Raw genomic sequence first — 18,059 nt, 5'->3', positions numbered from 1 at the left:
CATGAGAATTTCACTGTCAGATTTATTGTTTCTCCATCAAAATTTATTCCAGATATTTTCTTTCTTTTTAAAACAGAAGATGCTTTTTTTTTTATTTCATGTATGCCTATGCAGTTTGTAGTAGAGGTGTCCTCATCTTCATTTTCACATAGATTTCTGTGGATTGGGGTGTAATAACTTATTTTTCCTAATATGTTTGTTGTTTGCATTTGAGAAAATAACCGTGCATTTCATTTAGTGCTTTTAGGGCGTATTATTTGTCTGGTTTCTCAGATTATTTTCTCTGATAATTTATAATTTAACATTTTTAGTTCACTTAGTTTTTTCCATTTAGTTTTGATTATTGACTGTTTTCTGTATAGCAGCTGCTAAACACTATAAATTTGTAAGCAAGTATTTGTATCATTTAATGAGGGGGTTTTTCAGTGGGACTAACTCGCCCTTTTCAAGAATTCCAGAGGCAGTTTATGTGAAGTTTAATGACATTAAAAATAAACCTATTTATCCTGTGAGACAGATAAATACAATCTATAAGTGACATTGTGTTTCTTGGTCAGGTACCCTATGAGGAGCTTGGTGGAAAGACCTTGGTGATGTCTGTTTATGACTATGACCGATTTTCTAAACATGATGTCATTGGAGAGGTAAAGCTGCCCATGAACACCATTGACCTTGGACGGCCTATTGAGGAGTGGCGGGATCTCGAGAGTGCTGATCAAGAGGAGGTGCTTATTGAACTGATTCATTCTGTGCTCTTTAAATAATAGACCATTGAGATTCTAAACTTTCTGGGTGTCAACCCTAAGAAAAAGCCCCAAACCAATTATGAATTGATGCTACTATCAAGTATTGTCTGTCTAGACAGAGATCAATTATATCTTATTTTTCTGAGCCACAATGCTCCATTGTTGACCAAAAATCAATTAAGAACACATTCAGCTGCACCATTGCACCAGCTTACATGTTCCTTCATTATGATAAATGGTTCCACTATAGTTTGTTTCTCGTTAGTCTTTCATGCTGCTTCCATGAATACTTATTTGAGCACTAACTGTGTATCAATTCAGGTTTAAACACAGTTAAATGTAGTTCACCAAAAATTCTCCCTCTTTATTTATTTGCATTTAATTTTACTTGAAAACTACAGCAGGGCTGAGGGGCTTGATGTCGACTCGGTTGGAGGAGTCAGCAAGATGTTTATGGCACTGGTTGATCATCCTATCTTTAATATTCAGAAATAATTTAGCTCCTTGATTAGTTCGCATTTCTTAAAAGATGGAATTTCATAACAGTGCACAAACATTCAGACACATAGAAATCAAAAATTTTATTTATGTCAGTGGAGCAACAAATTTCTCTCCTTGCATTTCTACACCTGTGAACAATGATGCTGAGATAGTTTGCTTGAATAATTAAGGAAACTATCTCACTTTTTTAAATTTATCACAACTGATTACATACATAACCTGCTAGTATCTCTAGTCTTTTCCAGTGTCTTTTTCGAGGTTATCCCTGCCCCCAGTCATCAAAGTGGATTTTCAAAGTCTAAAAGCTCAGAGCGATCATAAATCCAGATAGAGGGGTTTTATTCCAAATAATGTCACTGTTGCAGCAACAAAAACCCCTCAGTTTCAGTCTAAGAGTATAAATCTTGATAAATAAAAGCTATGTTTTGCACCCACCCATCACAGAAAATGCAATTTATGGACATCTGATGAGTATGTGTGCTTGTCATTTCTGTGTCTCTTACTGCTCAGCCTGAGAAACTTGGAGATATCTGCATCTCCCTTCGTTATGTCCCCACTGCTGGAAAACTCACTGTCTGCATCCTGGAGGCAAAGAATCTGAAGAAGATGGACGCCTGCGGTTTATCTGGTAGAAAAAAAAACACATAATACTCTTGTCCTTTGGCACATGCAAGAAAATTCAATTTGAAGAGAAAATTCAAAGAAAAACCATTTAAAATACAAACAAACAAACAAATTAAGAAACACTAAAGGTTGTGTCATTGACAGAATAAGTTTTTCTCTTTTGTTCATCATATTCATGTTTTTTCCAGATCCTTATGTAAAGATCCAGCTGCTCCAGGGTGGTAAGCGTCTGAAGAAAAAGAAGACTACAGTGAAGAAGAACACCCTAAACCCATATTACAATGAATCCTTCAGCTTTGAAATCCCCCTGGAACAGATGCAGGTACAGTACAAGTCATACAACACCTTTTGGACTTCACTGATATGTTATAATAGCTCATGAATGAATCTCCACTACAGTTTGAATGATGAAATGCCCAGAAAACAGATAATTGATTACATTTTCTCTTGCTGCCTTCTCAGAAAATCTTGGTGGCAGTCACAGTGTTTGATTATGACAAGATAGGTAAGAATGATGCCATTGGAAAAATCTTCGTGGGCAGTAAGGCTACTGGCTTAGGTCTGAAGCACTGGTCTGACATGCTGGCTAATCCACGCCGTCCCATTGCCCAGTGGCACCCATTGCAGCCAGAGGAGGAAATTGATGGCCAGCTGGCATCCTTGAATGCAAAGAAGTAACACATCTCACCAACCAGCTAATGCACTAACTCAGAAATCCAATCTTCATCCCTACTTTGCATGAATTTCATGACTTCACACATGACTATTTGTCAAAAGTCCTGCTCAAAAAAAAATATATTAAAAAAAAGACATTGTAGAATATCTGAAACTCTTTTTGAGCATCACATTTCCCACATTAATGTATGCTGAGAAGAATGGTGTTGAGTTACCGGGTGACTGGTTAATGAATGATCGACTTTTAGTCTTTCCTTCATTTGAAGAATCTCATTCTTAGGGTGCTGACACTGAATGGAATTATTGGTGAAGACAATGCTGGATATATATATAAAAAAAGGCTTTAGTTTAGTTTATAGAGCATGCTTTACTTACCTCCCCACTGCTCTGCGTGCATCACGCCCAGTATTGTGTCTTGCTAATAACTGTGCTTTAACTTGCAATAGAAAGTACTCTAATTTGGGGTTATTTCCTGCATAAAGTTTGTCTTAAGTCTATCAATGCGAAGAGATTCAAGTGCAGATGATTCAGGTTGAGATCAATGAATGCAACAATCAATTCTGGAATATGTATGACATTTTTCTTGATTTTATCAGCTCACATATGAGATGGTGCAAACAGTGCAGCAGAACCATATAGCAGGGATGATGCAGTTGTCTGACTTAAGTTGCTTGTTTTGTGTTGCCACGAAGGCCCATCTATGCATTTAGCTTCAACCCATATTTCTGTGTCTTCAGACAGGTGTAATGTAAGACAGGAATACAAGGGTGCCTTCCTAATATGACACTTTGAGAAGTAGTGCAGGTTTTATTGTTTATTTTAAAGTGGTTGAATATTGTTCAAAATGTGTCAGGGACACTGTGAATGTGCCATTTGAAATCTGGCTATGTTGACCACTTGGATGTAAAACCTTACTTATCCATTGTAGAAGTAAGGCACTAAAAAGGATTACCAATGATGCTGAAAACAGTACTGACTATGCTTCTTTGATTTCTGTTGTTTAGTAAAAGACAGTGCCATTTTGGTTATTATGTTTTGACATTCATTAAAACGATTCCACGTCATTGGCTGATGTTGTAGTTCTACTGTAATTCACTTCAATATTTCTGTAGTTTCTGCTGAAACAACATGAGGATTTCTGTCAAAGACGAAATGTTTTTATAGATTATTGAATTTGAAATGTAAGATGTAGCTTTGATTTGTATTAATGAGGTGTGTAGAATCTAAACATAGCAACTGTATCATCAAACGTATACAATACACACATCCTGGACCATCTGCTTGAACCAAATAGAGCTGCAGAATAGAGCATGTATCATGCCTCGCAGTATTTTGTCTTGTTTGAATCACTCGGTCGGGACACAAGCTTTTTGATCCTGGAGACAAAGTGCTGCAATATGGTGATGTTGAAACTTGTAGGCAAATTATTAGTGTAATGTTTAGTGGCTTGGAAGCAAAAAAGGACACAAAGAATTGATTATTATAAGGGAATGACTGAGGATAGAACATTTAAAATGTTGACATTTAAATTCCACTGAATTTACCAATGACCTGATCTCTTTCCTGTAGCAGCTCCTCTTAACTGAAGAATCATGACTGTCCCCATATTGGTTTCTTTGAGTTAAATGTAGACATATGTAGGATTAAAATTGTCATTTATTGCAGGAACCTTAAAAAACCCCAAAAAAATAGCTTTAGAAAATGGATGACACTTTCTCTAATCATACGTGATGACAACCTGAACCTGAAAAATCTTCCGAATTTACCGGGAGGGAAAAGAGTCAGTATCACTTTCTTATAATTCAAATCATTGTAACTGAAATCATTATTAATGACAACTAATTTCTGGCTTCAAACACTGTCTAGAGCCTCTCTGATGTTGAGTTTCACTGCTTACGTAGGTAATTTTGGATTCTGAACTGGCCATGAATTGATGGAACTGGACACATGTCCAGGGTTTTACCCCATCTCTTGTGGATTATCTCCAGGGATTGGCTCCAGCCCACTCATCCACTCAACCCGAGTTGATACATTGATGTTATCAGTGAATTCTAAGTGAGACAAAATCAGGGAATCGGTGTTTTGTGAATTACTTTCTTTAAATCAAAAAATCCAAAATCAGATCTTGGGAGGCCAACACATTAAAATATTTTCTCAGAATTTCAGAAACTGGAAAAAATGAACTCATAGAAACTTGTGTCTACATTTAGTGCTTTTAAATGTCAACATAGATTTTTCAGGACATTTTTATAAGGGGGCAGTTTGTTTAAAAAAGAAAATGTTAAGGCAGTCGTTCGTATGCATCCACGTCGCCAGCAGAAGTATCTAATGGTGAGCAGCGGCACATTGACAGGTTCATCCACAGTACTTCTTTACAATTGTTAACATATGCATCCCGCAAAATTTGTTAATAGGCTACAGCATGTATTTACAAGATGATGTAAATAGCGGCATGTTTTAAAGAGGAACCATAATTATATTGTGTATGTGTGTTTGTGTTCTGTGTCATTTTTATAATAAAACAGAGTATAAAAAAAGGATGCACTGACTGCAAAGTGTATGAATTTCTGCTGAATGTATGTCTGAACAATCCATGTTTGGCTTACCAGACTCCATGAATGCCTCAGTTAAAAACACAGCTGATTTTAGTGTCACATGGAAATCCATTGCGTTTTCATCAAACTGCATGATCGTCTGATTTTCCGTCATTGTTTTTATGTCTCTATGCTAGTGTGTTTTTTTCCTCAGGCTACAAGTCATGTAATAATTGTTCATTTCTGAGTGTATTAATACATAATCAGTTAATTGTATATATTTCAAAACAGGAGAATACTTGTCTCCTTAATTTTCTATCTCAGTGTACCTAAGTGTTTCCTTCATGTACTCCTGCCAGACGGGTGTCAAGTCTTAGTTAATCAAATGTCAGTGCCGTACATTAGCTAACTGACTTGTAGCCCCTTTTTCGTCACACGTCATTAAATTGTACCTCCTCATCTTCTTGCTTTTCAAGAAAATTAGCTTTTATTTAAATTGTAGGATAAATTAAACTGAATTCAGTTGTAAATTCATTATTCAGTAGTGTCTTCTTTGCTTCATAAGTAATTAAATATTATTACAGCATACCAGATTATTGATGCTGTTCTTTTAAGTAGCTACCATCTAATAATCAAGCAATCAATATTTTTTTTCATTACAAATGCCACTGTATGAACTGATATACTTTAACTAAGGGATTACAATAGGATGAGCTGGTGTTGTGTCGCTTGTGCATGCTCTTAGATACTGACGCTGTCTACCACATCATTTACAATGTGGGCCTTCATTTTTCTGCTTTTTGAGTCATTATCATTTACGTTTAGATAAAGCCTTATTTATAAGATGGAGTGCATGGAGATGAACGCGCCTAATCCTCTCTGCACTCTCTTTCACATTAAGACTGTTTCTGGTTTCGAGGAGATGAGCTGAAGACAGAGGATTAATGTCTAATTCCAATATCTTTTTTGTGGAGAAGCACCTCATTACATCCTTTAGTACACCGTGTGTCAGCACATCCTCTACTCTTTGATATAGAACTTATATTTTACATGTGCTAGTTTATGTATTTTCAACAGGAGTGTAGAGCCAGCATTCGTTAAATGGTCTTCTGTTAAGGTATGTTAGGTATGTTCTCTGCGATGCAGGCAACAAAATCCCTGTCTTCCTGGGTCTCACAAGCTGTCTTGGGCACAGAGCAGACCCAAACAGTGCAGATTCAACATTCAACATTCGAAATGCAATACTGCCAACCTGCTGCTTCGGTAATGGTTCCTTTACAGTCATAATCCTGTTAAGTCAACATAGCCATATAACAGAACATCCAAAGACAGTCAAGCTCGCTTGTATATTCACTTACCCAGCAACATAGACAAGCGAAATGCTTGAATGTCGTTCGTCATTCTTGTTTTGTCTTGTTGTAGAGGTGTGTCAATAGTTGTGCCTTTTTGTGAACTGCATGATTTAATTCTGTACAGAATCCATGTTTTTCCAGCAGAAAAGCAAACAAAAAAGACCAAAAAAGTTGTACTCATACATCATTCTGTGTAGAACTGAAGTACTCAAGGGAACCAAAATATGAGGATGTGATCAGAGCATATCTCTGTGTTGTTCATATGTAATAATAGGAAATAAAGGCATTTTAAGTAGCTTTGTCCCATGTGTTGTGTAAATGTATGTAGAGGATGCATTTCCATTTATGGTCAGCGGGTGGCGTTGCATACATAAAATAAATGCCAAGAAACAGCTTAGTAGCTGAGTGTGACACATAGATGACAGCCCAGCGTTAAAAAAAAAAAAAAAAAAAAGTAAGACACAGTTTTATGCCTTTAAGGATATCATATTCACCATTTAGCGATAAAGTCCATGTGATTTGATCAAAATCACCACAACTCCTACTTAATTGACGCTAATATGACAGATTAATAAGTGCATGAGATTGAGGCGATATTTTACAAGAAAGCTAAATTTGTTTTGACACTTTTATAGGGAAAAAATATATAAATACATAATTTTTTTAAACATTTTTTCTATTTAAACTTGTAAGCCAGAGATCGTGTTACTTGCAATATCATCAGTCAAGGTAAAGCTCTTAAATCAGAGATGACACTCCTACGTTCCTAAAAAATGTTTCTCATCCATCACCCACTGTCCCTGATAGTTCAGAGCCCATTTTCATGATCTGCATATGGAATAGGCCAAATATTGCTGTTTCCATGGCAATGCTTCTTTGGAAATACCTGCAATATTTTGTCCATTTTTGTGAAAGTGTCTACTCAGTAACAAAATTTCATATACTGTTTACTTGAGGACAATTTACTCACGTAAAGACAGTAATAAGAAACACGTAAACTGGCATTTGCCTTTATTTAGAAATATTTAGTGAGTTTACATTTTAAATTTTAAATTGATGCATTGTGCATTTACAGTTGGACAAATGTGTCTTCTTATATGTGAACAGGAGGATGGAAAATCAGTATTAAATCAACATCTCTTTCATCTTTCTAAACAATCAGTAGAAAGGGCTCAGTTTAATACATTCTGCTGACCAATGTACATATCTTTTCAGAGGATGGACTTATGCTTTCAGAAATTTAAAGGATACAGATTAAAATATGACTTCTTGAATCCTTTCTTCTTCTTCCTCCCTCCTGTCTGCTTCCCTTCTCACTTGGAGAGTTTGGTGATGACACGGATTAAAGCCCCATTCTCATCCTTTAGTCTCTGGTTTTCCATCTTAAGCTCTGCTTTAATCTGAGGGAAAAGAGAGTATAAAAACATAAGGGTGGACAGAGTATCTAAAAAGTCCTACAACTCGTCCCAGGTAGAGCATTTCTGCTTACAGTGGCTAGTATAAGGATTTGCTTGTTCTTAATTTGTAGTTTAAAAGTAAGTTCATATTTTGGTAGTGTCTTCATGGGCTACACACCAAGGACTGGTTTTTATTTCTGGTCATGTCAGTAATCTTTTCAGCCTTGGTCACATCAAATGGGAGGTAGCAGATTCAGAGTAGAACAGACCACCCGCAGAACACATGCTAATCTACCTCTTAAAACAAAGGCATAACCTTGGATTCTTGCAAAACCACAAGTAAACATTTTTTTTGCTATAAACAATATTTACTTTGAGCACAAAATTTGTTTCACTAGATTTGATCGACAGTGACCACAACACCCCGTAACTGTCATAACATTTACATATAATATTAATAAATACAATGAATCTTGATCTGTGCAGAGACCACTTTTTAAAAGTTGTGCATAACACAGGAGAGAGAAACACAGGGATACAGAACGGTGTCTTCTAAGAGAAAAAAAATTCTTGCTCACAAAGTGGACAGTAACAAGGTCCTGCTTAAAGTGAAACTCATACAAGTTTGCTGGTGTTTATAAATGATGGACGTAGCTTCAGGGTCTGAAAAGTGAAAGCAATGCAAAAGTGCCTTAAACCTACAGTCTGTCTTATCACCAGCATGAGATGGTTCCTGCATGTTCAGTTGTATAGTAATCTATGGGAAAAAATGTTTTTTGGCTCCTTTGAGCTATGGCCAGCGTAAACACTCCCCTGTGGTCTTAGCCGCTACTTTTAAGTTCTCTTTTTAGATTCTGGACCCCATTCAAGTCAAATAGGATGGAAAAAACCAGGTATGCTGCAGAGAGGACCTACCTTGTGACTCATAGTTTGCTACTGTACAAGTGTTCAGTGCTTCTTGGTTTCTCAATCTGATCCATGGCCTGAGGCTTCTAAACCTATTTCAAACCAAACCTGATATCATACTGACTACGGTATGTCCATCTTTTATCTACATTCTATGAAGGTTTCTGGTTTCTACTCTTATTAGTAACTGGTACAGAAAGAAAACTGGCCTAAAGAATAAAGGACAGACTGATCTTTATTAAACAAATACAATAATGTGTTCATACACACTGACAGACAGATGCTTTTAGACCAGTTTTGAATAATTTCTCTGTTGTAAAGGTATATTTTTAGACCAGCATCTTTGTTTAGGTCTCTCATTCACAGACAACAAGAGGTTTTTGTTTGCATTCACTTGTGCAGAACACAGCAGACATTTGTGGGCTTTACGCTGCACATGAATACTGATTGCTCACTCGCTGCAGTGCTCACACATTGCACAGCCAGCAGAGCATAATGGTGACAAATGATGTCAGCTAAAACCACTGAAGACAAAACAGCTGAGACCACAGCACCAAGTTACAACCAAACACTTACTGTATATTCTCAAAAGAGACTTAATGTTCAAATTCAATTTTAAGGCATTTATAAAACATTTACCTTCAGTTGTTCTTCCATATCTGATATCCTCTTTTTAAGGCTCCAGCTTTCCTTTAAGTATAATCATTAAAGGTAATTAAAATAAACGAGTAAAAATGCTTAAAAAACACTTCTCCTCTTGAGTCCATACCTTTTTTTCTGCTTCTAGCACATTGGCCCCACAGTCATCCTGTCTCCCCTTCTGCAGCAAAGAGAGATTACTATGAGAAAAGATTGCAATTTATGGAAACAGCTTGATTATGGAGTCTCTGTTATCAATGTCTCATATTTATGTAAAAAAAATGGACTGTTGCCCTTTTCAAACAAGTGGTTAATTTGTTTCTCAGTAGTGTTTCTGGATCATTACTTCAGCCTTGCTTAGAGTACCTGTGCTCTCTCCAGCTGGTCTTGCATCATGGTGAGTTCCTGTTTACTTGTTTCCAGTCGGGACTTGAGCCTTTGATTTGTTGCCAGTGCCTTTTCATACATCTACAAAATACCCACATGTTAGGATTTCCACCACCAAACACTGCCACCAGGACACATTTTTGTGGTAGTTTCAGTTTTCATCAATTGCCATCAGGGTCAGATTTCTTCCTTAAAATATCTTGACAGACATTAGATTGCCATTAGGTTTAGTATATGTGTTACATGTATAATGAATCATATTGACTTTGGAGACTTTTTTCCTCCCATGATGTTCACATTAGTGGCTGTGAGGGAAATGCTTCAACAAGTTTTGGATGAATCACTCATGGCACTTGTGTTTGTCAAGATAAGCTGTGCTATCTTTGGTGATCATATTACTTTCATAAAGCGACATAGAACCCATTAGCATCGTAGTATCTGCCCCCCTGAATACGTGATTCTGATTCATTTTCATATAATTTCATATGAATAAACTATTTTTCTCATCTGACAACATTAAAAAAGTGCAGTGGTATTAAATTTACATACTTAATTTCTATTTGAAATTAGATTTGATTATTATCAGCAGTAGCTCCCATTCTATTCATCATTTTCATTAAATCCAAATGTTACGAATTATTGAGCCCACTGAATCTCTGTGTGCTCTTTTTATTTTTGTTCTTTTATTACAGTACATACGCATCTACAGTACTGTCAAAAAGTAGCACTCAGAATCTACATATTACAAATCTATAACAGTCGTGTATATTTGTATTTAAGGTGTATCACATACCTTTTTATAATCATTATTTGCTGTCTCTTCTTGTGCCTTTTTCCTTGCAGATAGTCTGTTCTCTCTTTGTAAAAAGTAGGACTCAGCATGGTTTGTTGATGTGTCATTGGAGACATCAGATGATCCAGATGATCCCAATCTGAAGACACAGGAGATGTATTAACTATTAATTCAGATTTAGCACACTCTTTGCCCAATTGAATGGATATACTCCTGTCAGTAATGGATAGATTCCTGTTTTTGTTGTCATTCTGGTAATACGTGGTAATGCCTTTCTTACTGATGGTGTAAATCAAATTAGAAGAACCTTACCTAGAGAGCCTCTCATGCTGAAATGAGAAGAAAATGTTTTAGAAAGGGGTGCAATCTGACCAAAGTTTAAAAAAAAAAAAATAAATAAAAAAATACAGTATGACAACCACACTAATCACTTTTATAAACATTCCTGATTCTCTTAACCAAGATATCAGCTGTGCTTAACCCCTTACATTGCATAAGGAACTATTTCAACCCCATTTTCCAGCAAATGCACAAACATTTTCTTCTGCATAAGACTGTTACACTAAAATAAAGGTAATTTGGACTCAGAGCATGTTTTATTACAGGCACAATGTCAACAAAAATAGATACAGACTATATTATCAATATTCATGCAATTGCATGTCTGGGTTTCTGGAAAATTACTTGTTCAAGAATTATCTTGAAATGGACTTTTAGTGGGGAAAAAAAGGTTTATGGCAGTCTGAAATTCTCAGCCAAGTTAAAGGGGGGAGAGGAAATGATTCCTTAAATAAACTGACAAGCACAGATAGCTAAAACACATCCAAAAAAGGTAATAACTACTGCACCGACTACTGCTTAACTCTAAATTAGGAAATAATTTCCTCAGGAGATGACAAAATATAGGATAATACATCAACTTATAAGGTTAGTAAATATAATAAAGTATGAAATATAAGGACTATATATATGGTACAAAGTCTTCCACACCAGTTCTGCTGAGTTGACAGTTGAGATCCAGTGACTGGGAAGGCCATAGCATATTTTTTTAAAGTTTGTTTCCTTTTGTGATTTGAAATTTTAAAGTTAAGGCTCAAATAGAGAATTGTTTAGAATAGGCATATCTTGTCTGATAAGGTAGGTCTTTCTCTGGGGAGCATGTTGTTATGTTCTCCCCGTGCCTGCATGTGTTTTTGTACTGACACTTGGGCTTTCTCTCAAGATTTGTATTTGTGGTTTATCTGGTCATTTTAAATTGGCCATAAACATGAGGTAGATAAAGTACTTAGATTATATATGCTCGAAGCTCGTACCTTGTAGTCCAAAGCACTTTGAGTGGTCAGTAAGACTATAAAACATCACATGAGTTCCACTCCATTTCCATTTCCTACAAGCGCCTTCAGTTTAATGTCACTCATGAAATTTGGTTTCAAAACAGCTAGCAGTGGCAAACATGCTCAGCTAGAAGTTTCACTGCAGGACCAGTTATAGATGATGTCACAGTGGCTATATCCAGCTTTATTTACAATCCTTGAGTGTAACTCAGCACCAGTATAGGAAATAAAGCTGTTTTTTAACATGTGTTTACTGCTTTTTTGTGTATTTTAACTCAGATTGCTCTTGTTATCTAATGCTAACCAACTAGTTTCTGTGTCTGAATTCAACCAAATAGCAAGAGGAAATGAAAAATAAACAGAGAGCCAAGGCAAAACTAAACAGTCATTTTAGAAAAAGGTCAGACTGGAGTCTTCGTTTCAACAGTTGGATGTGTTTGCAAATGCTGTTTCTTTTGCTCTCCATGCTGACTGCTTACTTGCATGCACCCAAACCTGCTAAATCATCGGTCAATAGCACTCAGACTACAAGCAGCCTATAAACAGAAACATTGTCACTACCAAACATTATGTCCCTTGCCTACAGATTATGGATATCCATATAAAGAATTTCTTTATTAAAATTAGTAGGAACAAATTAGCAACACTATTATGTGCTTGGAGGACTTCTTGGATACTTGTTATTGTTATACTTCAAAAATTTGTCTGCAATAATCTGGTAAGATTTTATCATTTGATTAGCAAACGTTATGGGACAAACATCCTAACCTTAGAGAGCAAAAGAAAATATATGCCCAAGTCCTGTGGTGACATTAGCATTTAGCTGAAAGCACCGCTGTTCCTAAATACAGCCTTGTAAAGATACTAGCATGGCTGCCCACTTTTGTGTGATAGATTAAAAGGCAAGAAAGCAAAATACAGCCTCCAGTAGACAAAAATAGCTTCGCCACGTTTCTTTTCTAAACCCACCTTTTAATCCTCAAGTGTGCTTTCTGTTTATTCATCATAAGAAAAGCTCTTACTGTAACTCTTTTAGTGCAAACAATACGTTTGTTTAAAGCTTGTAAAAGTAATGATCTTGCTTTTTGCCTGTACTTCTGCATTTTGTCTTTTAGAAAATTCAAACAGAGAATTGACTTGTTAATATAAGACAGTCCACACAGTTACAGTTTACACTGCATCTTTATTCTTTCAGAGACCTTTGGTAGAGACTGTAGTATAAACTTCAGCCAAAAAGCAGATATGTATCCTTTGCCTGAGGGCTACATGTCATGTGAAACCGATAAAGTAAGCTAAATTCTCTAAAGAAGAGACAGGGTTTTAAGTTGAAGGCACATTGTGTAAACACAGTGATACGCTTCACTTCAGACATTTATGGGACCTTTAAAGAGATGACATCCAGTCATGTCTGCAAACCCTGCCATGCTATGTAAATGACAATGAACAATATACTGTATTCAGACCTGGAAAAAGCTCGGATTTATATTAAGCAGTATCGCACAGAAACAGATGCTGATCAAAAAGTTTGTGTCTTTGTCTCATGAAGGACTGACTCCATCTGAAATCTGTCCTCCAGCCTTCCCAGATTCTGTGAGGGACTTTTTGTCTAATGACCAGCTATTCCCAAATGGAAAATATGAGCTTCCCTTAGGACTAGCAGAGAGATAAACATCCATAAATACTGGGTTCCCACAAGTCAGTCCTCCAAGCACTCTGTCCCTCTTTCCTTCTGTTCCTCTTCATCCTGTCTTTCATCCCCCCTGCTCTCTCTCTTTCTCTCTATTTTTCTCTTGCCTCCTCCTCCTCCTTTCTTCCTGTTGCCCTTTCTCTCACAAACTTTTCTCTGCGTCACACCATATATTTTTCTCAAGAGGTTCTTGGTTTGCATAAACAGATAAGACTAACTGCTCATTACAACATTTCCTTCAAGTTTTCTGCTCCCTTGCTCACGAACATCAACGTGTAGCTTTATTTATCAGTTTATGTGTTACTATGGTCATTTGAACTATCCCCATATACAGTAATGAACAATATAAAACTGCACATTCTCCACATGGTTTATTACAAGTATCTAATAATCTAACTCCACAGACCCTAGAATGCAATAAAATAAGTAATCCCAAAGATAAGCTATTCGAACTTAAAGGAAAACACACGATTTATTTAGAATGTAAAAATAGCACATTATTGGGTAAATATAACACTTTGGGCTGTATTGGACTAAATTACCACAAAATCTCCTCTGCAGTTATAGAATGTCAAACTGGACTACCAAAATAAAACATTGTAATCATGTTGCAGAAACAGTTGAAGACACATGAAGTCTAGCATATTTTGAGAAATTCTACTTCCCTAATTTTTCCTAATTGTACTGCATAAATCATACAAAATGATTAGCTAATGCCACACAATTATGTCCAAAAAACAAAACAGACCAAAAAAAAATAAAAATAGAATTGGATTGAAGGCAGTGATGAGTTATGTGTGTTCTAATGCTCAGAAATACCTCTGTGGCTTGTTTTCAACACATTTCTTCGACAATGACCGAACCTCAAAGTTAATGTTTTCCTTTTATGGCATTTCCTGCCACTAAACAAACACTTAAAAGATTAAAGACAATCAGGCCTTACCCGCAGGCTCTTAGTAGTGGCAACAGAAGAAACTGGACAAGAGTCAGAGAACTGCTTTCTGATGCGTGACGGATCTTTGTTGTGAGAGGGTAGAGATGACATCGCTCCTGGGCAGCTGGAACCACTGCATGCAGCAGTATTGTCGTCAGAAGTATGTCCAATTTTTTTTAATGTTCTTCTTAAACGAAAGAGAAGTAGAGAGATATGTATTTTTTTTATCCAGTAAGATTAAAATCAGATTTGTTTTTTCTTTGGTTAAAGGACAATCCAAGCGTCTTCTTCACGTGATAGTGAGACATTGCATATCAGAAGAGAGTGAAACAATTGCACAAGTGTGAGATAGTGGGGCGAAGTGGTGGGAGAGGGGAGTAGGCGGGCTGCAATGTGTGTGCGTGTGCATGCGCGTGTGTGTGTGTGTGTGTGTACACAAGGATTTATAGCAACATTGTGTAAAGGAATTAACAAACCAGAGTAAAAATTACAAATACAATAAAAAGTCAAATTAATAGTATTTTAAAATGAATATACATTATTCTCTTTTTTAAAGAAAAGCTTGTTTTGTATATTATGGTGTAACTTTGATGCAATGTAAATTCTGTAAATGTGATGTTGTATGTAATGCAAAGGGAAGTAAACTTATTTCAAGGCAAAGAAGTATTTTTTTCCTTGTGAATTAAAATGTGATTTACTATAGAGTCCTTTAAGCAAAAGGGAACCAAGGTTTTTACATTAAAATAAATAAATAAATAAATAAATAAATAAATAAATGAAAACCTACCAGTTTAAATAACTAGCGGAAGACACATCTGAATGTACAGTAGTAAAGGAAGGAAAAGTAATAATAAAAACATATAGGGTGCTTGGCCATGGAGACATGTGTATACTATGTCTTACAGTATATTCTGTCGTTAAAGGTTAATCTTTTGACCGAGCTCCAAGTTGCATGTGTCTGTGGTTACATTAGTTGCAATGCAGTGTAACCAGCTCAAAGGCAGTTTTTTGGCATTCAATTATCTAAAAAGGGTACATTTTCTGCAAGTTATTACCAAATAATGCACTGCTGTAAATTTGTGCCAGTGGTAAAGACACACTTTTTTTTTTTTAGCAAAAATATCTGATTCTGAGTAATTTCTTAGCATTATGAGAGGTGAAAGTTTTAGGAATCTTAGTCATACCAAACTAGGGCTTGGTTTTATTTCTTTTTTCTCAGTGTACACATCATCTCCATGTACTCTAATCACATTAAAAATCTAATAATTCTACAAATTTAAATTTTTACAGGAATGCTGATGGGAGCACATCGTACATGATGTAACTGCAACTAAAGAAGAATTCTGGATTATTCTATTTATTTCATGTTGGACAACAGCGAGACAGTACAGTTTACATAAAGTGCAACATCCTAACAATGTAGGAGTCAGTCACTCACTTAAAAAGGGCTTGCTGTGGCCTTTTAATCAGTTTCAGTTCAAAGACCAAGGAAAGATGTAGTAGTAGTCCACTTAACATGAGAAATCTGAGGTATCTGAGGTTACATTTAACAGTAACTTGTAAATTGGCTACAAAAATAAAAGAATAAATAAAGATTAACGGCACATATCCACTAGTTACAAAGGTTTTGTTTTCTCCATATCCCCTTTATTCAGTATGCTTCATCATCATATGGCAGTAACCAGGCACCACCTGCTGGCAGAAAACAGTACCTTTCACAAAAGAACTTGACACTGAGAGAACTGTGTAAAGTGATTTCCCGTTTTTAAATTGCTATAACTGACTTGTTGGCCTATAATATGTGAAACATATGTTAAATGCATCCCTCACGAATGATATCAAGTCATCTTGAGCCACAAACATGACATTCTTGTCATAAGGTAGAACCCACAATATGGGAACCTGACATTTATGTATCCTTTATTTATCCAGTTAAAAAGTCTAATTGACATTAAAAATTTATTTTTTTAAAAGAGAAATCGGACCAAGAGGATAGCAGAAATATAACCCCTTTGTAAATCCTGTTCACTAAAGTCTATTTAGTAATATAAGTAAAGACATTATAAAAAGCACATGGAAACATCAAGATTGGACACATTCACAGGGCTTCATCAAACCGTCATTAGGTATCAACAAACTAAAATGTGCTGAAAAGAACGGACACTGCAAAGCAAAGAAAAACACTGCTCCTGTAAACAGGCTCTAGCTACCGTCTAGTAGCTTGAAGACCCAAATACTGTCAAGACACACCTCAGCTTAGCAGTGTTGCCAATTTAGCGACTTTGTCGCTATATTTAGTGAGTTTTCAGACCCCTTAGCGACTTTTTTTTCTAAAGAAAGTCGCTAAAAAAAATACGTGAAAGCGCGCATCGCTTTTACTCTCGACAAGCAGCGGGTGCTGTAACGCAGTCAGTTCTTCTTTTACTCTTATGCTGTTTTGTGGATCACAAGGTTTAAAACTACTTATAAACAAACAAACACACACACACACACACACACACACACACACACACACACACACACACACACACACACACACACAAAGTAACTCCACCAGAGTGCCTTTTTCGGGTCACTTTTGCCGGTCCAAGCCCGGGTAAAGGAGCAGGGTTGGAATTGTAACATTAAAAAAAACAATAATTGCTAAAATAAATTTAATTTGTAGTTCTAAATAAACTCTAAATGCATTTAGGACCTTTTTTACTCACTTTATGTCTCTTCCACGATGTTATTTCTCTCTCCAACAACATAGGTGCAATTAGATTAGCATGATCAATTATGCAAAATAGGCGATGACGTCATTTAGCGACTTTTAGGACAACCAATAGCGATTTTCCTTACTGAGGAGTTGGCAACACTGCAGCTTAGGCCTCTACAGGCTTGGCGTTCTGACTCAGACGCCCAAGCACACCACAGCATTGAAGCTGCTCAGTGAGCAGCTCTTCAACAACTTTTACTGTTGGGTGGCTAATTGCTGAGTGAACCCAGCTGTGCACTGGCCACTCGGGGGAACTGGATGGCGGCCGAAGTCAGGCGAGAAGGAAAACGGGACACACTAAAACACATAACAAGTTTGCTAGGGCCGTAACAGTTACACGTTTATCTATGAAGTGAAACTGCAATGCTTCCATTATTTTATTTATATCTTGGTGCCTTGTTTTTAAACTCATGTATATATGACGTGTGTGTGTGTGTGTTTTAATGCAACTTCCGAAGGAAGGAAGGAATGAAATAAGTAACTATAGAAGTACTTAATATTAATTAAGAGTCCGGTTGATTAGAGGTGATAAAGTTAGATAATTTGTGCTTCTGTGATCTCCGTCACCTGCTGGAGGTATTGCTGTTGTAAAGACAGTTTCTTAAGATTGTGCTGATGTTACATATACATCCCTCTTCTCAGAGGCCTGACTGTAAAGCTACAAAGGACCAACACTAGCATTCACCACACTAGTTTCTCCAACAGGAGGAAGCTGCTTCTTGTTGCGGCCGGTATGCTTTTTACTTCACAGTAGAAACAGCAAAGGGAGTTAACCAGAGTTGGGTGTCTTCT

General features: G+C 36.4%; 2 protein-coding genes across 3 annotated transcripts in view; one reads left to right on the top strand and one right to left on the bottom strand.

Moving 5' to 3' along the window:
- Positions 1-5,002, top strand: part of LOC308403053 (synaptotagmin-2-like) — a 28,059-nt gene extending 23,057 nt beyond the window's left edge. For both annotated transcript variants that reach the window (XM_080892294.1, XM_080892293.1), the window contains exons 6-9: positions 558-725; positions 1,758-1,875; positions 2,060-2,193; positions 2,334-5,002. In XM_080892294.1, the coding sequence (XP_080748420.1) occupies positions 558-725; positions 1,758-1,875; positions 2,060-2,193; positions 2,334-2,549 (636 nt within the window). In that variant the 3' untranslated portion in view covers positions 2,550-5,002. The remainder of the gene's footprint in view (positions 1-557; positions 726-1,757; positions 1,876-2,059; positions 2,194-2,333) is intronic.
- A 2,556-nt stretch (positions 5,003-7,558) lies between these two features.
- Positions 7,559-14,647, bottom strand: LOC308402823 (protein phosphatase 1 regulatory subunit 12B-like). The gene is made up of 7 exons (XM_080891921.1): positions 14,519-14,647; positions 10,867-10,883; positions 10,555-10,693; positions 9,741-9,842; positions 9,505-9,555; positions 9,375-9,425; positions 7,559-7,832 (listed from the first exon to the last, which is right to left on the bottom strand). The coding sequence occupies exons 1-7, from the start codon at positions 14,618-14,620 to the stop codon at positions 7,746-7,748; spliced, it is 549 nt and encodes a 182-aa protein (XP_080748047.1). The 5' UTR covers positions 14,621-14,647; the 3' UTR covers positions 7,559-7,745.
- Between the last annotated feature and the right edge of the window lie 3,412 nt (positions 14,648-18,059).

This window comes from Rhamphochromis sp. 'chilingali', assembly GCF_963969265.1.
Source record: "Rhamphochromis sp. 'chilingali' genome assembly, chromosome: 9".
Classification (NCBI taxonomy): Eukaryota; Metazoa; Chordata; class Actinopteri; order Cichliformes; family Cichlidae; genus Rhamphochromis; species Rhamphochromis sp. 'chilingali'.
This window is presented reverse-complemented; position numbering and strand designations above follow the sequence as displayed.

What these genes read in the sequence shown, in the direction of transcription:
- LOC308402823 (XM_080891921.1), bottom strand. Translation starts at nt 14,620, where the DNA reads ATGTCATCTCTACCCTCTCACAACAAAGATCCGTCACGCATCAGAAAG. An exon ending in CAAATAATGATTATAAAAAG is followed by an intron (nt 9,843 to 10,554) that starts GTATGTGATACA and finishes GGTATTTTGTAG; the next exon opens with ATGTATGAAAAGGCACTGGC. An exon ending in ACCAGCTGGAGAGAGCACAG is followed by an intron (nt 9,556 to 9,740) that starts GTACTCTAAGCA and finishes TCTTTGCTGCAG; the next exon opens with AAGGGGAGACAGGATGACTG.